A 24757-nucleotide genomic window follows, 5' to 3' on the forward strand; every position below is an offset into this window, starting at 1 on the left:
TATGCTTCCTCTCAAATTAGGCATCATGTCAAATTGGAAAGAACATAAACTTTGGAGAGAGATCTCTGGAGTTCAAATTTTTGATCTACCATCCTAGTTATGTGAGCTGGTTACTCAAATTATTAGAACTTCTATTTCTTCATTTGTAAAATTACTATTAAAACTAGTTATAAAATATTCCTGTGCAGGCTAAAATAAAGAAGATGAATATTTTAAGATAGATTATACACAATTCATAATCAGTAATGGTTGCAGAAATTATTAATATTGGATTAAAATGGCTTATTAGAAGTGATCATTAAGTGTTTAACACAGTGTTAAACAAAAAACAGATGTGTTCTTTCATTTAAAAAAATACATAAAACATGTCCTCCTAACCAAATAATAGTTTATATTAATGAAAAACAGAATTGTAAAAGAGAAAATAATATCAATCAATTAGGAAAAAACAGTCTTAAGGACAAATAATACTATACCTATTCATAAGACAACCTTAATTAATTCCTGGGAGTACTATCAGAAGACAGAAATTTCAAGTCAGCCAAAACAAAAATATAACACCCTAGAAATGATGTGAAAGGGAAAATATTACTTACATTCACTGGCAAGATTTTAAAAAAGCTGACACCCACACTGAAGCTGGGTATCTGCTGGAGAAAACTTTATTATAATTGAGGTATAATGCTAGTACATCTGCTAGTACATCCATGTAGGGAGGAAAAGTCTTTAAAGCATGAACTGTGTAAAACAATGTCTGAATAACTGTCAAACTACATATATTGTTATTTTATGTTATTTTTTACTGGTTTTGGAAAGCACTTAGGAAACAATTTCACTTCATTAATTTTGCAAAAGTACTATCTATTCCAATAGACGGCATGCATTTTTCAAAGTGGTTAAGCACAGTTTTGTTTTTTTTTTTTCATTATCTGTGTTCTCCATTTTTTTACATAGAAAATATGACTTCATAAGTTAATTTAAAATCATGCAAGCATGTTCTTGAAAATACTGAGTTTTTATAGACTTTAATGAAAAATACCAAAAGGAGAGTGAAGAGAATTCTAACTTTTCAAAAAGAAGGGAATCATACATGAGATTTTTCTTGGAAGACTTTACCTGCCAGGAAATGAATGCTGCCCAACTACATCTCCATTCTGAAGGTGATAATCATTGAAGAACTCTGGACTTATGGCTCCTTCAGAGGAAATTAATCCATCTAGAAAGAAGGAAAATAGTAACTAGTGAATTATATTAGGGAATAAAAATATTTCTATTTCTATTAGGCAACAGAAAATAACCTGTATATTAAATTTGGAAAGAAAAATGTTAAGCATGACAACTCTCTTGAGAGTAAGAATCTTTTACAACACTGCAGTACAACAGTTGAACATCTATTGGACATATAGTAAGCTACTAGTTTAAAAGTGAAAAATGGTCTCTGCTTTCAAGGGGCTTACAGTCTTATGGACAATACAGCAAAAGATAAAAGAGGATGAGTTGAGGTAGGGAAGGACAGTAAGAATGGTCCAAGGTAAGGAAAGAACATGTATAAGTTAAGTAGGTATTAAATAGCAAGGCATCAGTAAAGAGCAACACTTGTATATATTCAACATTTTAAACCCAGGCAGTTTCATTTGGGTAGTATGATTAGGGAATTAAACACTACAAATGTATGAATTTCTAAAGAAGCAATGCTTTGCACATTGAGTTCCAAATCTTAAAACACTCATGTAAATAAACGTGGGTTACAAATTTTTAAGGCTATTTTATACTCCTTGTGTATTACAAAATATAATGAACATAAATATTTACTGATGAGCCAATCTTAATTATAAGCATCAATTATTAAATATCATGCCTGTGATTACAAGCTATAATCTTACTGCAGCTGCTAAATGGCTCTATACTAATATACATATTGAGTTCCTTCCCATGCTTATAGAGTGTTTTTTTTTCCCTTAAATCTAAGTCTTGTTATTTCTAGCTGATATTAGAGTAGTACTCCTTTCTTATTCATATATTTAATATGTAGTGAGCAAATTATTTAGTTATCAGATGAACATTTTACATACATTGTAATAATAATTAGGTCCCTTATTGTCACTATATGTAATTTTTGTTTTCAAAATTTTAGGTTAAATGAAATGTAAGATGGACACTTAAGATACAATTGCACAGTTCTTTCATAATAAATAAACAATAGATATATATCCTGAACTATGGTTTTACAATAATCCCAAGAGAAACAAGCTATTTAAACTTTGATTATTCCAGAAGTACATTGACATTTTAAATGATAAGAATAAAATTCACCATAATTGATGAAGAACAACAAAATGTAAAAGAATATTTAGAAATCTGTAGCAGCATTTATAAATTACAAATATAGCTTTATAAATTATATTTTATCTACTAGCAAAATACTAAAGCAAGCAGCACCATTTTCATGATAGAAAGGAAATTTATCAATGACTACATTTACAGTAATTTTATTTTTAAACAAAAGTTTTAAATTCTAAGGAAAAATATGCTGTAACTAAAAGATGGAAGATCCTATTTTGTGAAACACTGAGAATTTTTTTTTAAATAAAAGCAATAACAAAACAGATACTTTTGACATATCTACCAATTTGAAAATGGAAGGCAATAATAATGATTAGGAAGTAGAGATCACTATTTCATTTTAAGTAAAAGGTAAAAACCATGGAATTATGGGGCACTCAGCTTAATCTCTGCTTTTAAAAAGTCACCAAAACTGCTTTTATTGGAAGTAGCCTAAAGATTCAGGGATACCCAGGTGCTTAAATAAGATGGCCATAACTATCTTAACTACCAAACAATCTGTAGTATTACAGATTCATCTGATATTTCTGAAGATAGGATTGTATGCAAAGACTAGAGGCTGGCATTATCTAAAGTTCTGTGACAAATTTAATGAGGTACAATATAGATTAATTTAGTTCAGGAACTATTATGGAAAATGGATGAGGAAAAATAATTCATAAACTAGAACATATTGACAGATGGTTTCATATGAGAACTGTAGCTTTAAACTCATAGCAATGTAATAGTCACTGTCAACTGTACCATTATATATTAATCTATATCTACATGTCATCAGGCTACAGGTATTAAAAACAATAAATACAGGATATTTAATGATAATACTTCACTCTTCAATGCTTAATTTTTTTTATTTTTCCATTACTTGTGCTTGTGTCTCAATTTTTATATGTAAAAACTACATATAATTTGGATTTCTCATGAGTGCATATTACATATTAATTATAAAAGAAAAACATTTTGGGGGAAATATTTATGATTTTCAGATTGAGAGATAATTGAAATGAATGAATTTAGGAAATGTGGGGTAGCTTTTTAGAAATCTGTTCTGAAATTCGAATTAAAACAACAAAATTGAATACTAAAGTGATTTAAAAGTCTTACTTTTAGAAACAGGTAATTGATTCTCACTGTAAAGTAGTATCAATCTTCAAAGCAAGAAACCTGATTCCAAGAAACTGAGTTCTATTAACAAAACACTTCATATCATATATATTTTACATCATGAATATCTGCGTATGTAAGAAACAGCTGCTTGTCATTATTGAACTAAGAAATTCTGGCTGGTGAAAATTAATGATCCACTCCATCCAACACAAATTGGTATTTCATTACTACTGTAACATTCAGTTAGGAAAATATCTATTTAATTCTAAAAGTATCAATTTTTCAGAATTCTAATATCTATCAAATATAAAATAATAGTGTTTATGGGCAAGCTGCACAATAAACAACTATGAAAATACACAAATGATTACACAGTAGTAAAAAAAAGGTGAGTAATTAATTCAGATATAATTACTTTAATGCTTTTATTGACAACTCCCTACAGATCTTAGAAATCCTTTCCTTCCTCACCTCAACTAAATGACTTCAATAAAGTAATATTAATATTGGCAACACTGTAACACACTAAAAGCCAGAATATGCAAAAACACACCAGTCTTTGTGCCAAACTCATCTCTGGAAAAAGACACTTGGCAAAAGCAACAAGGTTACAATATATGTAAGATTTATGAAAGAATTAAATTTTGCCTTGAAAATACTAGCAAAGCTTCGAAGGAAAAAAAACTATTTTTATAGAGTGAATAAATCTTCCCAACCAAATGGAGTTAATAATAATTTATAGTTAAATCATGGCAAAATTAGACTGTTAAAATAAGACAGACACAACTCCCCTCCCCATTATATCTTTAATATATATATGTATATATATCTTTAATAGATAGAGAAAATTATGATTTTCAAACAGAAGTAGAAATGTTAAAGATGTTACTTTAAGTTTTACATTCTAGTAATATACTCTAAGAGAAATTCATTTTCTTATGCCTTTTTATGTAGATTAGATTAAAAAGCTGACAAAAAAACTGGAAAAATAATTGTGAGTTGCTAAGTTTGCTTGATGTACAATGTTACACTAGATATCATTAGTAGAAGACCATTTATATACTAAAAGAAATGCTTACACAATTTGGGAATAAACAAGTTTGGCATTCCCAAAGTCTTATTTACACAGTACACAAATTGTTTATTTTTGCTTTGATTATCATCTTACCTGAGTTGTAGAAGAGGTCAGGTCTTTCAAGAATATCTCCTTCATGGATGTATGGCTCAATTCGATCGTCACCATATAAGTACTGCTCACTCTCATCCATCTGACGAGACTCGACCATCTCTAACCATTGAGAGTTATGCCAGCGAAACTTTTCACTCTGAATTTTCTTTGCCCATTCTTCATCATATTCCTAGTGAAAATAAAGTCAATTGGAATTATACAGGCTTATGAATAGCTCCGTTGACACTAGAGATAATAGTACTTTTAATCTCATGAGAAGTGACATTTGGGGGATTTTATTTGAATCAGAGGGAACATTGAAAATACCTGTTCAGAATAATTAGACATAGTAATTAATAACAAAAAAAACTGAATTCATATATTGAAGATATCTGTGTTTGGATTACTAATAACTAATGGCAATGGCAGAACTGGGAAAGTATAAACTTTACAAATGTTTTTTTTATTGCGACAACATAGGTTTAAAACACTGTATGAAATGCCACAAATTTTTGTTTTAAAGATTTAGGTAAATAACCAAATTTCAGTTTCTAGAGTTTTGTCGTTATAATTACTTGTGGCCAAGAGGTTAGTAAGCATTAAAAGTACATTTTTCACTAATCTTTAAAAAAATATATTCAGTAGGGAAAAAGTACTAATAGTTTTTCTCTTTACTGAAAATAGAATTTTCAAAAACAATATGCTTTACCTTCTTTAATAACACTTTTCTTCAATCAAATAGGCAAATCACTGTAAGATACAGCTAAACCTATCCAGTTCTCTACATTTCTCACAGTTTGTGGAGGCTTCTAACTAATGTAGTCACTTAACAATTAATTGACAGCACTAATGATGGTATAAGTGGAAAAAGAAAGTCTGCAGACATTTCTTGTCATTCTAATTCTAGGAGTCTTAGTTTTAAATTCCTCTGTCATATCTTAACTGCCTTTATCATTGTCTACAACAGAGCTGGATACTCTATTGTACATTTGAAAGTTGCTAAGACAGAATAAATCTTAAAAGTTCTTATTATAAGAAAAAAAATTTGTAATTATCATGACAGACATTAGTTAACTAGACTTACTGTATTGATCATTTCACAATATATGCAAATACTAAATAATGCATACCTGAAATTAATCATTATAAATCAAGCATATCTCAATAAATTAAATAAAAAGGAGTTGGAAAGACTTCAAGCAATAATAGTGTTGTTCTGCACTCTGACCAAATGTACAACTGACTCAAATATTGGTCAAGTTTCATCCCAGTTGAAGGCACAAGTTAAAATTAGCACAGAATGATTTCCTGTGAGAATGTCTGAAATTTTATACTATTAACATCTTGTTAAAATTTTGGATGTTAAGTTTTAAAGTTTCACATTATCAGTAAATCTATACCATCGATCTTGGAAACTACATAGATGCTTCTTTTTGAGTGACATTAGTAGAGGTAAAATGTATTTGGTCATGATACTGTTAATGGCAATTCTGTCACTAAATTATTTAGCTCTCCTTCTTTCTAATAGTGATTAATATTCTTAGTGCTTAGTTATGTTACTATTTAAATAGAATTACATAATTATTTAAATTTATAATTACTTAAAATTAAATTGTATAAAAGATCTATCATAAACATTAGACATTAATTCAACTTTTACTAATTTCACTGAAGATTATTATTTTACTCCAAGTGGCAGCTAGTTTATAAGGCTAACCTATATGTGACATTAACAATGTAGATGTTTAAAAAAAATCCTAAATACAAATGTTGTTATCTTGTTTCCATGGTTATAGTGATTAGATATGTTAGTTTATATGATTATCTAGTTGTTGATCATACTTAATTTGTTCTGTAATGAGAAGACATAAAGCATTTAGAAAACCTGTATGTCATGCTAGTCATTACTGTTAATTAATTTAAGAAATAATTCTGATTCATGTACTATAAGTATTACCATTTTATAAATGAGGAAATGAGGCCCAGAAGTAACTTGATGAGGTGTACAAAGCTGGATGTGGTTATTATAGCACTGCTAACCACATTGGGTTAGCAATGTAGAAAAGGCAATTGAAAACTGGATAAATGAATATTCCTGAAGATGACTATAGAATGGATTCTTCACTGAATGAGAATATGAAGAATGATCTCTAAGGTCCATTTTGGCTGTAAGATTCTACAATGTAAATGGGTTGACTTGTTGACCAGTGGTGATACGGAAAGTAGTAGTTTCTGATAAGTTTATTAAATAACACAGTGTTTTTTTCAGTGATTTTTCTCTCTGACCTGGTCATACACTGGAGGGTATTGGGGCAAGAGGGAGTTGAAAAATAATAGCACAGGCAAGTTGTTTGAAATAGTTTCATTGGTCACACATTTTAGCAGTTCAATTTGGGTTTCCAAAATTAAATAAACTCTAAGTGGTGCTAATTACACAATATGGGCACTGTGATTAACATCAAAATAATTTAGTCCAAATGTTACATTATGACTTTGAACCGCTTTAAAATTCATATGACTTCAGAAACATACATTTTGATTCCATATATGGTTCAATATATGTGCTCAAAGCTAACTGCAAGAAATGGCCAGATAATTGAAGATTGATCACATTAAAAAAAAAGAAAAAGAATGATCACATACACTTATGGACCAAGAAAAGGATAAATTTATTATCCTTAATAGGACAAATTTATTGCATAGATAAAAACTGAAATGGCATGTTGGGTAAGACATTTATTTTTCCTAAAAGGTTAAGTTAGTTACAAGTCGCCCAAAATCCCAGGATATGTCCTATAATGCCAGACATCCTATTAAAACTACATTAAATATTAGAATTAACTTGAGAGGTACTGTTTATTTTATATGAATATTACCTTGTTTTACTGAAGAGATACAAAAGCAAAGTTTTCATTTTGGTGGAAACATTTTACATTTGATTATCTGAATGTATAAGTTTTCAAGGAAGATGGCGGAAAGACATTCTTTGATTGTTTATCATAATTTAAATTCAAGCACATAGATTCCTAATATAATAACAGGAGTTAAAATCTAGGCAGATTCCCAAAGCAAATAAAATATGGGGTGTTCTATTCCACTACTAGTAAAACTTCTTAAAGTCTGTGAAATGTTATAGTGGTAGGTACAATTTAAAAAGTAAATCCTTAAACCACATAACCATAAAGTATATTAACCCAGTAATGCTTTGCACAAAGGAAAAAAAAAGCTCATGCTTATTTTAGGAGATATCATCTTAGGTCTTTCTTAAGATTTTACCATTCTAATTTAGTAATAAAACTACAAGTAATAAGTTGTGCTAGTTGGATCTGTAGAATGTAAAACGTTTAACAAAGATGCACCTGTCTTCACAAACAATAGCCCTTCTAACTTAAGCCTCTGTGTCACCCTTCAGCAAAGGTCTTAAATAAATGTCCTATACAAATAAGCTGAGTTTTTAAAAAAGAATCTCCACACTCTACACACAAATAAAAATCCTTGAGCACCCATTACTAACTTTTATTTTTAAAGATTTATTTATTTATGCATACAGAGCTAGGCCAGAGGTGCAAGGACAGTGAGAGGATTCACCAGAGACAGAGTGGGGAGAAGAACAGGCACATGGATGAAGAAAACTGCTGAGGGGAGCAGTGAGCAAGACAGGAGAGGTCTGCCATGCCATGTGGGTCACCTCTGGAGCTGGGGATTGAATTTACACTGAAGCAGCTGCTGCTAGTTTGCAGTGAGGCTTCCTAACCCATTGTGCTACCAGAGAGCGCCCCCATTACTAACTTTTGATGATATATCTTAACCTGTTACTCTTGAGGAAGCTTATTTTCCTCAAGAAGGCTATGAGTTAAGACAGACCTAGTACCAATGTAATAAAACTACCTTTAAGCTAATCAGAAGTCCTTTAAAGTTTTCTTTCATCTTTTTTTTAAGGCCAAAAAGTATACCAGCAATGACACAGATAGTACTGTGATTTTATTAAAATAACTTTAATCTTGATTATTATTTTTGCGTATTTGATTTTCAATAACTAAAATAGCAATTATCAAGAGTATAAATGTTTACAGGATCACAATGAAAATTGTATAATTGTCTTCTCAGTTCCTCAGAAAAGCTATAACAGTTTCTACCTCAGGAAATATGAGACAGAGTATGTTATTCTATATTAAGCTGTGTCATCATTCAGGATATAGAAAAGTAATTTTTGTAAAAGATTCAACAATAATTATAGATTAGTACTAAATTAATCTACTACAATGACAAGAAGAGTTTTCATAAGAGGTAGCCCTGAGATTTAATGGGTGACTGTTATAGATCATGATAAAGAAAATGACAACAAACCTTGACCAAACAGTAACAAGATCTTAAATTCTCAATGATTATAACATGGCAAAATATTTAGAAGTATGATTATAAAGTGATTTCATTATTGAGCATTAACATGACAGAAAAATGCCCATAATACTTTTCCTATATAGAATGACAATAAATGCTGGTATATACCTTTGCAGTTTTTAATGAGTTTTTAAATTCAAATATTAATAGCTAACTGTAGAAAATATATTAAAATATCTTTCTAATTTAGAGACTAGGATTTTATTTGAGCCACAGAAGTTTGCTCTAGTTTGTGATAGTGTAGTTTTAGGTATTCTACTATTTACCAAATACCAAATACATGAATGAAGCATAATGTAACGACTACAGTTTTTAAATATTTCCATTTCTCCTTTCCTTAATAAACATTAGTTTAAATCAACTTAGATAGTATCGTTCTGTCCTCCATACTAGCAAGCTGTAGCCAGCCACCAGGGCATGAGTTCTATCCAGGCCAGGGAACTAACCCACATGGCACAGCTGACCTTTCCTGTCTCGTCAGCTGCTCCTCTCAGCAGTGTATACCAGCAGGTCCACCTGTTCTGCTCCCTACTTTGTCTCTGGTAAATCCTCTACACCCCAGCTCTTGTATGCATAATAAATAAAAGTAAACCTTAAAAAAAAAAAAGGCCGTCTTAAAAAAGAAACATTAACAACCTTACATTTTTACCTGCCCCCAAACCTCTCTGCCATACACACACACACACACCCATTTACACAGCATTCTAGATGAATCTCTTATTCAGCTGCCTCATGATATGTTCTCAGTGAATATCATTTAATAGACATGGTAAAGTCTCTTGTGAGTGTGTCTCATAGGCTAAATTATTATAGGGATTGCTCTCTGGTATCCCTGCTTTGAGACCTGAGTTTGTCTAGTTTTTAAAGAAAAAGATGCTTTGTTTTACTTCTCTTCTCATTATGATCTTAAAACACTCACTTTCCATAAACCCTAAAATATCATGAAAGACTTATAGCTTGATTTTATATGTAATGTATCATCCTTTTTGAAGTCCTGTATCATTTTGTTTATTACTTAACCACTGAAACATTATGAAGCCTTAATCAGCCTATTATCAGAATCTGTTCACTATCAGAAAAACTCTTTGTCACTGGCTTCCGTCACACCTTGTATTTGATTAACACACTATAGGATAACATAAGAGCTACACAGATCTGCTTTGTGTTCTAAAACAACTGATGGAAAACAGATTTTCCTTTCTTTTTAATGCAGCAGTTCCCTAATTGAGAATGTAATATGGTTTATTTAATACAATTCTTCACACTAAGTTAAAGCAGGCCTAGAGTAGGCCTTGAGTTGCTCATTAAGGTTAAGTTAGTAGCTACTAAAACAAAGGCTTTTATAACTAAGAAGTTCTCTTCCAATGTTATGTATATACAAACAGAGTTAGACATACATATTTAGTGGAGCCGTTACTTTTTAGCATATACTACCTACTTCTCAACAGTACTGTCCAAAGGGTTGCCTTTTAATCTCTGGCATTTTCTAACCAGAACTCAAAGTACAATTATCTCTTCCATCTCTGTTTAAAGCACTGGGAAGGCTTATCTGTACAATATCATTGCAAATATCAAGATAACTGAAACCACAAAGTAAAAGATATAATTAAATGAATTTAAGCAAAAAATCATGGTTTTTATCTCAGACTATGCTTATATTGTTTTAAATCTGTTACCAACTCAAAAAAAATAATATGCCTAAGACTGGCAGGGAATATACACACACATGTGAATGCTAACAACCTGTAAAAATACGCTGAATTTCTGTTTCATGTTAATGAAATGTAAAAATGAACTAATCTTAGGAATAGCAGCCTGTGTTAGTATCAAATCACATGAAAACCGGAGGCTACCTGTTAAGACAACAACATCATTTTTTTGGTGATGTGGCATCTTAAAATTTCATGTCAGGGTGGGCCCATGTCACGGTGGCGCAATAAATTAGGACACAGAACTGCAAGCTGGCTACAACTGCTTCAGTGCCAGTTTGATCCCCCACCCCGGAGGTGACCTCTCCTGACCCATCCACTGCTCCACTCAGCAATGTACTTAGTCAATCTGCCTGTACTGCTCCCCAGTTCTGTATGGATAAATAAGTCTTTAAAAAAAAATTTCATGTCAGGGAAATTAACTAGCTAGGGTTACCTGTAAATACAATAATGCCATTAGGACAGCACATCAATTGAAAGTCCACATAGTAGTGCTACTCTTGGAAGGCCAATTTACCTACAGATGACAGTATCCTTGTTTTTTCCAGAGTCTAGATTGCAGACACATATTCTTGGGACTTCGCGATGTTTAGTTTTCTATTTCCAATGTCTTAGTGTCTTGAACACGGTATGTACTTCATAAAAATACAATAAATATCTGCCAACACAGGACTTTGTTTACTAATTGGGAATGAATTTAATGAGGCTCAAATACTTCACACAAAGCTCTCTATGTGTAGAAGGTTCTGTGTTTCCTTTCAGGGACTCCAAAGTTTGGGAGAGAAAGGCAATGGTCAACTACTGCATACATCTCCTTGGAAAAAAGCTAGAGTTCTTTCTCCTCACTGTCCTGACCCTATCGGCACTTAATCATTCTTGCTTCCTGAAGCTTCATGTAAAGCCCAGTACATAGGAAACAATTTGCTGGTTATGTCACAGAGACCACATCAGCAAACAAGCAATCTGTCATGATACAGTGTACTACCACCATACATTGGTTTTAACTCACCGGCTGAAGACTTGGGCCTAAAAATATTAATCAAATAATCATCAAAATAAAATTTCAATAATTTGGGGCACAAATACTTTATTTAAAAAATTTATATATATTTTACATCATTCTTCATTGCTTGTATGCTTTCTCCTTTCAGGTGTATCCCTGTAAAATTCCCACTCTGTAAAATTTCACCACCATGAACCATCACTGTAGTCTCTGTGTCTTCCCTCCCATTTTGATTCCTTTCCCTCTCCCTCCTCAGCAGCATATCTCTGATGCAATATCTACCTGCTAGTTTTGATTTTTATTTAATATTATTATATTTTCCTGATCCCTTATTTGGTTCCCTTATATTAAAGATGCTTTTTTTTTTTTAAAAGAAAAGTTGTCTTTATATACAAATGTTCCCATTCTTTATTTTTTTGGGGGGAGTTATTACAGAACACAGTTGTGCTAAAATTACTAGGAATTCAAATTACAGAGGCAAAAAGAGTCTTAGGAGATCATCCATCCCTAGTCTAGGCAGGTTTATAACACACAATTTTAGAAAGTTGGTTATTTAGTTATTATGAATGGTAACTGGACAGAAATTTCACCATAGACTATTTCTAGTATTTCATCATCTGTGCAATTTAATTAAAGTTTCTCCTACCTCAAATTAAGTTAATTCCCCTTTTACTTTTTCAGTATATAGAGGACAAACAAATAGCACCCTGAGTCATGATCAGTTAGACTCTGGGCCTAAAGAACCAAAGGTGGGCAGCTATGACCCAAGTGGACCTGAGAAGCTTTTTAGTGATGCATCAAAATTCAAATTTCTTCCAATTCTTAAGGCCAAGCAAGTGAATAGTATAACTTTAGTTTTAGGATAGGTTTTAAATTGAGTATAAATACAAATGAATCATTACAGGCTCAAAGCATGGGTAACTAAACAGATTAGGTGCTTCTACACTAGGAAAAACCCTTTCAATTTTTTATACATTGTCCCAAGTAAAGCTGTTTAATCCTCTAGTCAGTTAATATGATTTGAAGTTTTAAAATGCCAAATCCAATCATTTTGCAAGACAATCTTAACCTGTAAGTAATAGTATTTCAGGCTAAAATATATGCTTTATATAATCTTCCACAGTAAAAATCCACAATGTATTATGCTCACACCATTTTAAAGTGAAAGTAGTAAAATAACATAGATAATTAACTGTATTAATGAAAAAGAATAATGGCCCAAATACTTATTCTACATATAAACTTCTCAGTTAAATTTGAGTTTTGATCTGATTTGAACAAAAAGTAGTGAATAACTATCATGTGGTAGATGCCAAACCCCTTCTTTAACCCTTAAAATAATTACAATCTGGGCCCTCCCTGGTGGCACAGCAAGTTACAGCACAGCACTGAGAAGCTAAAGCCACTTCAGCATGAGTTTGATACCAGCCCCAGAGGAGACCCACAGGGCGCGGCAGACCTCTCCTGACATGCCCGCTGCTCCCCTCAGCAGTATACTTCATCAGTTGGCCTATCCTGCTCCCTACTCTGTCTCTGGTGAATCTTCTCACCAACCTGCATCTCTGGCCTGTACCCCAGTTCTGTATGCATAAATAAATAAATCTTTAAAAAAATAATTATAATCCTCAGAATTGCCATTAAAAGTAGCATCTTCAAAAGGCTAAATAAATTTCTTGAGATTATCCAGCAGGTGAGAAAACTACTGCTAGATCAGTTATTTTCCAGCTGCAGTATCTTATTAGATCACATTATTATTCCACAGGGGCAAAAGTTAAATCTAAAATCAGAACCCGGCCTAACAGTCAAGAGGAAAAAAATATTTTGGGGAAAAGTTGCACCCAGTGATGCAGTTCTCACTCTCAAGCTAAAACTAAATGAAGGGCTTGAATCCTGGAGTTTTGCAGAAAGCAAGCAAAAGAAAGAATCTTCTAGCATAATGTGAACTAAAGCCTGGTATCCCTACATAAGCTATATCAAGTTGCTTCTCTTCTAAGAAACTGAGCTATGAATAATGGCTCAATTGGTAGCACTATAGACTTCCAAATCATATTATTATGCATACATATGGTTATCTTTAAATATTCTTAGTTTAGTGTTAAGAATTTCTAAATATCTTTTCATATAAAAGTTTTACAAATTGTGAAATTAAATACCCAAAATTACTTCATAGCACACATTAAATGCTTACTTTGTGAAGCAGTATAGAGAGTCAAAAGGTAGGTGCTTATTTCAGAATATTTGTTCAGATGTATTTTACACTAACCCAAGTGACTGGTTAGTTTCTTAGGGGGACATATACATAACTAGTTGATATACTACCACTTTCATTTTGATTCTTCTCATTTGCTTGCTCACTCTCTGATGTATTTTACTCAATCTTTTTGTTTCAAAGATTCATTGATATGTAGATGGACTGGTGTATAGGCTAGAGTCGCAGGGTGGAGTTAAAAGAGGATTCACCAGAGACAGAGTGGGAATCAGAACAGGTGGGCCTACTGAAATACACTGCTAAGTGGAGCAGCAGGCAAGACAGGGAAGGTCTGCTGCACAATATACCATATATGTGGGGTTGAACTCAGGCCACAACAGTGATAGCTCTGAGACTCAACCCCTACACCACCATGGAGGTCCCTGATTGTAAGGTTATAATAATCTAAATTTTTTGTGACTTTACATTTTAATTCTGATCAGGATTTATAAGTTTCTTCAAGAAGGGTAGGATCAGCAAAGTAAAGTGAAATAAATATGAAAAATGCTCACTGGGTTTAGAAAAATGAAGAACAGATTGACTTTAGTGAGCAACAAGGCAATGCAGCAATGTAGGTAAAAGCCAGAATTGGCACAGGCTGAAAGGAAGATGGGGGATGGACATAGGGAGAGAAGAAATTAAGGAAATAACATGTAGACAATTTAAAGAAAATTGATTCTATAGTGAGGCAAGAACTAGGATGGTACACAGAGAAGAAAGGTAGACACAGGGTGGGGGTAACTTCTCTTTGAGATAGACAGTTGAACCCAAAGTTTAGACATAATTGGGAATAAACATTTTTAAACAAGTCATAAATATATTCCTAGTTTATATGAAATATTTTCATAGTAAGACTGAGCTTGCCTTTTAGAATCACCACTACAGTACATTCTAAAACAAACTCACCTAACATGTAAATATAAACATATTACTTTCCCTCTACCTTTTCTCAAAAGAAGATAATTTGAAAATATGCTAAAGTCAGTTCCTAAGATTGGCACCTGCCTCCTCATTGCTGAGCTAAGAAAACACCATACAACTTTAAGAAGTTTAGTTAGACTTTATGAAGTTTCTTATTTTTAAACCATATAGTTTACAACAACAAAGATATTAGTGATCTATTAGAAAATAGTAAATGAGCCGTGAAATTATTTTCTAGGAAAAATAAATACTTCACATACATGTCAATGTAATTATTTAGATTTAAATCAGTAATGATATTCTGAAATAAAATGTGAGAATTGACAAGAAACTAACAACTGACCAATATCATAATGAAATCGCTAGCAAAAAAGGTTTTTTTCTGAAGATTCTTTAAAACATTATTCAATATTCTGTTCCTCTTAAAAAATGCTTAAGTTAATTGATAATTGCTGAATTGATTATATTAAAGAAACTTTGTACAGGGTACATAAAAATAAAAGTATAAATCAAGTTCAAAGAAGGAAGAGCAAAAGACTGTGTAGTAGATGTCGTAGTGAACAGTGTTTAAAGTAATAAAGGATTTGGTACAGCTGGCAAGTTCAGAGGATTCTGATGAGCAGCATGATTTCTGAGGAAAAGTCTCACATGGTGAGCAATTTCCTAACACACAAAGTCAGATTATCCTCTGATTATATTCCTTCAGTTGCATATTCTTTAAAAATACCTAAAGTCAACATCAATATTTGAGTTTTATCATTCTAAAGAAATTAATAAATCTATAAGAAAAAAATGTCAAAGAACTGAAAAAAAATAGATGTGATTTATCAAAAAAAAAAAAAAAAGCAAAGCTGCAAAGTTGATATATTAAGATTTGGTAGAAACTGTGATCAAATCCCCTTGTTCCTATGAAGTAATTTCTCTGAGAAATAAGTGTTTCTGAGATGGAAGATGGGCCAGACCTAAAAATCTGAATGTATAAAATCTCTATACTTAAAAATTGTAAGGCAAAGTTCTTAATGTTTAAAAATTGAATATAGTATTTTCTGAGTTTTCCCAAAATACAATTTAATGTTTACATTAAAGGTAAAATTCTACATATAGATAAATTCCTCCCCATTTACCCTCAGAAAGACTATACTTAGTGTAGAAAAATAATTACTTACCGCTATAATATCTAGGGTATTATCACAAACCTTTCGGATTTCATTGTTTTTATCATGCATCAGATCTATGAGATATGCTGGAGCCTCTGAATGAAACTGGTTAAAGATACAAACTGTACTTGAAATTGAAACCATTCAATTGCATTAGATAATATCGAATTTCTCTAAATTTATATCAAATTGTAAAATAAAATCATTAGTACAAGGTGAGCAGAAACATTTAATATTCAATTTGTTTATAAGAGAGGAATAACAGGAATTAAAAAAACATAAAAATGGGTAAAGAAAACTAAGAATCTTAGAAATCTCAGAAAATAAAGGGTCATATTTTGGAAACAAAAAATTGTGAAAATTACTAAAGAGGGTTCTCTAGAAGATGTAGACCTACTAAACTTTTTTGATAATTTTTTGCTCCTTCCCCAAAAGTTCTGGAATATTAATTTTACACAAAAGAGCAACAGAAATGATCATAGTCAAATTTCCACATAGTTAATGAGAAAAAACACAAGGTTGTAACCTAGTATTTCAAAAAGAATAAAGGAGTTTTAGAAAAATAGATTATATATGAATGAGTAATAAAAATAAGAATTAGAAAACTCAGAAAAATAATTCAGAAAGAACAAAAAACATATTTCAGACAGATAAAAGCTAACTATAGTAACAAAATAAAAAATTCTAAGAGAAATATGATAAAAGGAAGTCAAAATTTGCAAAATTAATAGATTTTAAAAAGATTAGAAAAAGAAAAACTGTATTAAAGATAGGCAAAGATCCAACATAACAGAAATCAAAAGAGAACATCCAAAGCAATAGAGCAGCATATCAAGAATATTCAGAAAAATTTGCTAAGTTTACATAAAGACAAAATTACACTCTGAAAGAGCACATTTGCATACTTAGAAAAATTAAGCAAGGCTATATCACCAAGTCAAATTCTAGTAAAACTACTTGGCTTTAAAAAAGAGAAACATTCTTTTGGCTTTCCTGTCAAAAAGATCAGGTCATTTATTATAAGGGAAAGAAAAGTAAATTGACATCAGTCTTTGTGACAATACCAATAATTAGTAGACTAAAGATATTTCATTGACACTAAATTAAGCCAGAAAACAGTGGAAAATACCTTCAAATTGCTGAGAAGAGTAAATGCAATTCACATTATGCTAAATTACTATTAAAGAGGAAAATTAGTTATTTTAAGTTATAAATACATCTTATTCATAGATTTTCACTTAGCAGTGTAACCAAATAAGATTTATAATTAAAGAAAATCAACTCAGAATAAGGGAATGGAATTCAAGAAGAAACAGGATTTAAATCAGGAAATAGGTCAAAATTATCAATATTATGGAGACACTGAAATTTAAAAGTTAATAACTAAAGTAATGAAATATTGTTATAAAAATGAGGTTAAAGTATAGTAGGTAGTAAATAACATAGAACATGGGAGTGGGGATACTAGACTTAAAAGTTGAAGGACAGATTATATTTCTTCAAAACTTTGTGAGAATGCATAGTGAAATCTTGAACTTAATAAAAGGAAAAAAGGAAAGTATACAGAATAGGTAGAGAAAAGGAAGTATAAAGAAAACTCAAATCAAACAACTAACTTAATAATTCTAAAAAAGGAGGTGAAGAAAGAGAAAGCTATGATCTCCAATACTTATAATTAGTCTTGCTTAAAACTGTATTCGAAACAGAGGCTTCAGGTTTCTACCAAAAACTCTAGTACATGTATAAAAGCAAATGACATTCTCTATGACACTGATAAAAATCCTAATTTTATCAAGTTTCATATTAAATAGCAAAGATAGAATTAACCCATCACTACTTATTATTTCTTTGGGAAGGGGCTCTATATTTAAAATTGGAAGCTTATTCCCTTTTCCCCACTGGAATCTATGTAACTTCTATTAGGGTAGGAATTTTGCCTATTTCATTCCCCAGGATAACCAAGCTTTAAAAATAAAATAGGTGCTACATTAATTTTTAGTTAATAAGTAAATCAATGAGACTTCTTTTAATGCTAACCATGATTTGTGTGAGAATAAAATGAAAATACGTTTTTAAGAAAATCTTATAAATTAGGCAGAATCTGAAAGGATCTAGACAATTTTATTTTACTTTTCATACTGAAATTGTTAGGATTATTTGAAAATGATGACACTAGAATTGGTTTTTATTTTAGGTTCTCAGTAACTACAAGTTGTGCTGAGAACCAGTTTTGATATTTTAAACATTTTAATAGAAATCATTTAAAACTTATTTACCTAAAATAAGTCTGTGTCATCTCAAATGTTGCTTCTTTCCTTCATTTTGTTTAAATTATATCAAGTAATGTTGATCAAAATTTTTAATTTAAAAAATAATGGAAAAAGGAATAATTTTGTGCCTAATGTATCTTTATTTAAAATGTTTAAATATATAGGTTTCATGTGGAATCACAGTATAAATTACAATGTATAATTGGTGAAATAGTTAATAACTTAATTATGTACAAAATGCAAAGAGATATTTAAATGTCAATGATACCACCAAAAAACCCTAGTTTTTCAAACACCAAAAAATTAGGCCAAATCCCTTCAAACAATCTATCCAATCTTAACTCATGATGAAAGCATCAGATATAATTAGTATTCCTTGATGTTTGTGCAAAAATTTTAATCTAGCAAATATTTTATTGCCACTATTATTAACATGTTACATTGTTCAGAAGAGCTATTTTTAAAAGCATGGACTCCAGATTCAAAGGCTTAAAGTATTTGACCTTGTAAAGAAAACTGCACTGAGAAGAGAAAGTCAAATGGAGAATATCTTAATACTGTAAGCTTTGTAACAGATATTGAGAATATATTTTATTTTTAAATTTTATTTTAACTTCAGTGTTAATATTGAGATAACATTGGTTTACAATATTGTAAATGTTTTAGGGCTATAGACTCATGTGTCTACAAATGTATGTTATCACGCCAATACATTTTAAACAGAATGACCTAATCAGAACAGCAAAACTTATCTGCTGTATGCCTGGCCCATGGTAGGTACTTTAAATAACTATTATCCTTTAGTTCACAGGAAATTTCCCATAAGATAAATAGGGCTTTCTTTTGAAGAAGTTAACTAGGAATGTTATACTTTCACTATAACGTTTTCTAATATGCATGTTATAATGGCTTCTGTAATTAGTATTCTATACAAGATATAAAAGGCATTCAACCCGAGACATTCAACCCAGAAAAATACACTAAAGATTCTGAAAAGATCTTTCAGTAAAGGTGGCAAGAAACAATATTTTAAGAACTCACTTTTCATGAAAACTTTTCATTAAGCAACTATTAGTATTAACGGAATATGTTCCCTGGAACACAGCTGCAAAAAAATAATGTATTCCAATGATATTAGTTAGCATTGCTCAAAGTGTCTCTGGAATTTATCATTTTGGGTGAGTCAGTTTATAAGTCATATTGAAAAACATTTATTATTTTATGATAAAGGTAGATATCTCTTATGTAGATATTATGATAAAACAGCATTTGCACTGTGATAGCTCATATAAAAATGAACATTTATCAATTAGAATTGTTACTCATTGAAATTAACTGTTGGTGGACTTTAAATGGGCCCGAAATTACTCTTTTCCTCAAAAATGAGGTATTTTCCTGCCAAAGTTGATACTTGATGTATGTATCATTGCCTTTGAATGTAAAACAAAAGAGTTTCAAAATGTTCTGAGGAATGGCAGGATCATTTTAAAAAGTTTAAAGTCCCCCAAGGCATTCATTTTAGAAAGGCATTAACTGTTTAGATATGATGTGTTCGTTAACCAAAGAAGTTAACAATTGCATGCCAGGTCTATGATGATTTTGGATACAGATGAAGGCAAAGCCAGTTGCTGAGCTTGAATGGTTCGAAATATTTTCACAGAGACAGGCATATAAATATATAATTTAAATAGTTCATTAGAGATGAAAATAAAGAAATTACTCTTACTGGGAAGGTTAGGGGACAGAATTAGAAAGGCTGAATTGAGAAAGTGGTTTATAAACTTGATGAGTTAGTGACTGCTCCATTAAAAAAAAGCAGCAGTACATTTGAAGTTGACAAGGCTTATGAAGAAGCAGTAAGTTATAAGGTGGATCGTTGTTGGGGACCGAGGCCGGCATCTGGCGTCTGTCAGCAGTCATAAAAAGGTGAGATGGAGTCCGGATAGAGAAAAACATCCGGGTTGCAAAAGGCATGTGGGAAGAACTCCCTGCCCCCACCTTTTCCTTCTCCTCTTTCTTTTCTCATGCACCTATTATCAAAACACTGCTCCATTCTCGCCCATTTTTGTCCCTCACGAGAGTCACTGCCATCAAAACATCCCTGCATGTCTAGTGTCCATTGGCTTTCTCCCTGCCCGACTTCTGCATCTCCCACCTCTTGTATTTTATATAAACTAGATAAAAACAAAATAAACGCTTTCTCTTTGTTCTGATACACGCGTGTGACTGTTTCTTTTGGTTCGACGGACCTGGGGCCCTGACTCCCAGGCCTTGCAGGTTCAAGGCCCTTGCAGATCGTGCCTGATAAATGATGAGAAATCTGGTACTAAGAGAAATTTGTTTACTGTATGTTAGAGAGGGAGCTTTGGAAAAGTTAAGGTCTGTTTATAAAGAGGTATGTATACTAAACAAAAGAACTTAGATTTTCACATGGGTAATGAAGGACAATATGCAATGAAGTCCAAAGGCAGATTTTTTTTTTAACACACACACACACACAACCGAAAACAGATTCAGTGAAAATATTACTTTCACTACCAGCTTTTATAACATTCCCCAGATTTAGTTATGTACCCTATGACATTGATCTCACTACTTCTCCAGTTAGATCATTAACCCCTAAGTACAATGACTGAATTTCTTATATATTCAGTACTTAAAACAGTATGTTAGATGGGTAGCACTTGATAAATGTTTGCAGAATAAATGCATGATTATGTGTAGTATGAGAAAGAGCAGACACATTGTTAGCTATGGTGTAGGTGGATGATACTATTGTTACTCACTATGAATACAAAGAATAATCTGTTTTTATTTTTAGGGGGTCTTTTGGAAGTAATAATGATAAATTACCACCAACTGAGTACTTTTATTGAGAACCACTGAATACTTTAAATTAGTACTTGTAATGAACATACAGTAGGAGGTCTCATTTTAATAATATTAGGACATTTTATGGTTGCAAGACTGTATGTGCTATGAGATTAAGTAACTTATCCAAGGTCCTGCTGCTGGTAAATAGTAAAAGGTAATTTAAAGTTAGGGCTATTTGATAATAATGCTCTTTGGTCTATACGTTGCTGTGTCTCTTAAGGTAGGTAGAAGACATCGAGGTTGTAGTTAGCAACAAATGCCTGGGACTCAAGAAAGAAGTTTGTGATATATCTTGATCTACTGTAAACATTAAAAAGATACGTGTTTCCTTGATTATGACATCTCTTGTGGCTTGGTGGAAAACCATCTGATAGAAGACATAAATTATCTGACACACAAATTCATCGTCTTCTTGTTGAGCTGAAAGAAAACAAAAATTCAAATAAAATCATACTATATTCATGTACAAAATTGAAAATATGATGAGGGCAATAATAGAGACTAAGGTAAAACTAAAAGTGAGAAGGAGACGGGGAAAGAACAATTAATTTAGATTATTTAAAATGTGGATGGCATGTTATCGCTTATGTGGTAGGTATTTATTCCAGATCACATCATTAGGAGTCAGTGAGGAAATTTCATGGTAATATATTTTCAGGAATTTTATTATATTTGGTTGATTGTAGCTAAAAAAAAATAAGTTAAATTACTTTGAAATACAAAGGTAAAAATTAGATTTTTGTTAAGAGCTCTTTCAATCATAATCAATGTGGGACAATAACTCAAAGATGAGGTCACTGAAAATTCCTGGTTGTAAGAAGGGTGTACCTGAGTAACAACATATATATTATAGGTAGAAATGTTTCAAATATCTGGAGTTCCTATCTCGATAGGACCTATTAAAATGCATTTTTAAAGATTTATTTATTTATGCATACAGAACTGGGGTATAGGCCAGAGGTGCAGGGGCAGTGAGAGGCTTCACTACAGACAGAGTGGGGAGCAGAACAGGCAGATCAACGAAGTACACTGCTGAGAGGAGCAGTGGGAGGGTCAGGAGAGGTCTGCCACGCCATGTGGTCACCTCCGGGGCAGACGGGGATCGAACTCATACTGTAGTAGCTTTAGTTTCTTAGTGCTGTGCTTTAACCCACTGCGCCACCAGGGAGGGCCTAAAATGCATTATTTTAAAGAATTTATAAATCAAACATATAATGGTGACAAAGACAACAGACAGTATTGAAAATTGGCACTACTTTGGAAAACACTGGTATTATTTTCTAAAATGAAATATATGCGTACTCTGTGACTCAATGATTCCACCCTTAGGTATATATTTAAAAGAAATGGGTACGTACGTTCACAGATATTTAAAAATATTCATAGATTTTTATAATGGCATCTCTCGCAACTCCCCAGGTAAAAATAACTCATCTGAAAATACTAGGCTTGCCTTCTTCACATATTTAATACAAAATACAACCAAATACAACTGAAACAAGACATAAATCTCTGAAACATAAATGGATAACTAATTTATACACCAAGAATAACAACACAGTGGAAAGGAGAGATGGAAAAACGAATTAAACTGCACACGGAGTGATACTAGGGCAATTCAGTACATGGGAGCGGTTGCTACACAAATTCTGCTGTTATTAATCCAAGGGCGCACTTCTGCATTAGGGATTTTCAAGATTGAGGGCTATACCGGAAAAGGGGGTACACATGATCAACATGCAGTAGAGAGAGGGTATATCACTGGAGAATTATAAGGGTAGAGTGTGGAGTGCTGACTATCTGCTTGAGCCTGCGTTTCCCAAATGAGAACATATGGAGACCAAATGGGTGGGGAAAGTCAGTTGGGATCACCTGTGTCTCTTTACGAAGAAGCTATTATTTGTAGCCTGTCTTTACTTCCACCAAAGCCAAAATCCAGGCAACAACCAAATACTGTCATTACCAAGAATCTGAGTGCCTGTACCTTAACAACCAGAACAAGTATTCCAGTGTAAGCTTCTCATTCAAAATGCATAGTGAACAATTCCCAGATTGTGACCCCATCTTAAATAAAATGCCCACCCAGTGCTACATCTATTACTCAACTACTACTTAAAGATTGAAACAGGTACTAAACTACTTGTAGACATTCTGTTTGAGGAATCAGCCTAGGGGAAGGGTCCACTGTGGATCCTCATATTACCTAATTCAGGTAGCCACAGCTTTGCAGAAAGCTTGAAAATTTGGTCCTTACTAGAGGTGACTTTTTGATGCCCTACAGTCCCAATTCCTTCCTACCTAATATTCCTTAACAAATCAGTGCCATTGTCATTTTAACAGGTGAAGAGACATTGGTCTGTGAAACAGCAGTCTTGAATATCTTGGGTAAATAACTTAAGGTTATACCTATCTAAGTGTAGTTAGGTATAAATCCAATATATAACAGGAAGAAAAGAAAGCTCCCTCCCTATTACAATCATTGAAAACTAAAAACGAAGAGACGAAAGGACATATTACAAATACTGAAGCAAAAAAATTCTTGGTAGACATCTCAATACAGCCCTATGAGTACTAAACCGTATCATTTAGATGTGTATTATATCTACATTTGTTTTGTTGTATCTTTATAATAACCATTTTAATACTTTTTAAGTCCATGCTTACTAAATTAAGAATAACAATGGATGATTAAAAACACAATAAAAACAGGGAAAATTTTAAGATTGCTACAAATATAAACAATGGGTATAAAAATACTCATTAAAATTAAAATTAAAAAATTCATTAAAGGGTATCAACAAACACAACTAATAGAAACAGTGAACTTGAATGTATAGTGTAAAAGAGCACACAAACAGAAAAAAGAAAAAAAAAAGAAAAAAACTTAAGAGTTCTTTAGGATTAACCTAAAGAGAAATACTATCAATATTACAGGAGTCCTAAAAAAAAGAGAAAGGCAAAGAAAATGTATTTGAAGAAATAATTGCTAAAAACTACCTCAAATCTGGGAAATGGGCCAGACATTCTAATCTAAGAGACCCAAAGAATTCAAAACTAAATAATGCCAGACCAACACACTCCAAAACACACAATAACTAAATTGTTGAAAGCTAATGGCAAGGAAAGAATATTAAAGAGAAAGAAGAGCAACTTATAAGGGAATACCTAATAAAACTGTTTACAGATTTCTTAGTGGAAAGGCAAGAAAAGAATAACAGGAGATATATAAAGTACTCAAAGAAAAGATTTTTTTGGCTTAAAATAGTCTATTCTGTCAGACTATCATTCATGACAGAAGGGTAAGGAACTTTACTGAAAAACAAAAATTAAAAGAATGTATCAACATCAAGATACATTTAAATACTTTCAGAGAAGTATTTAAATAGGTCTAAAGAAACAACAAACAGTAGATATAACAGACACCTAATGAATACAATTTAGAGAGGAATAAGAGTAAGACTGCGGCCCATTGAATAGTCTGGTATCAAACTAAGAGCTTCAAAAATAAGTCCATTCTACCCTAATCTCAGTAAAACCTCTAAAGAAGTATCAACAG

At 31.9% G+C, this 24757-nt stretch overlaps 1 protein-coding gene across 2 annotated transcripts in view; it reads right to left on the reverse strand.

The window, feature by feature from the left end:
- Window positions 1–24757, reverse strand: part of KIFAP3 (kinesin-associated protein 3) — a 106276-nt gene that overhangs the window by 24741 nt on the left and 56778 nt on the right. For both annotated transcript variants that reach the window (XM_004688469.2, XM_012729111.1), the window contains exons 16-19: window positions 21523–21621; window positions 16067–16152; window positions 4619–4808; window positions 1117–1216 (exon numbers count right to left, since the gene is read on the reverse strand). In XM_004688469.2, the coding sequence (XP_004688526.1) occupies window positions 1117–1216; window positions 4619–4808; window positions 16067–16152; window positions 21523–21621 (475 nt within the window). The remainder of the gene's footprint in view (window positions 1–1116; window positions 1217–4618; window positions 4809–16066; window positions 16153–21522; window positions 21622–24757) is intronic.

This window comes from Condylura cristata, unplaced genomic scaffold (assembly GCF_000260355.1).
Source record: "Condylura cristata isolate star-nosed mole 26May11 unplaced genomic scaffold, ConCri1.0 scaffold00024, whole genome shotgun sequence".
In the NCBI taxonomy this organism is placed as follows: domain Eukaryota; kingdom Metazoa; phylum Chordata; class Mammalia; order Eulipotyphla; family Talpidae; genus Condylura; species Condylura cristata.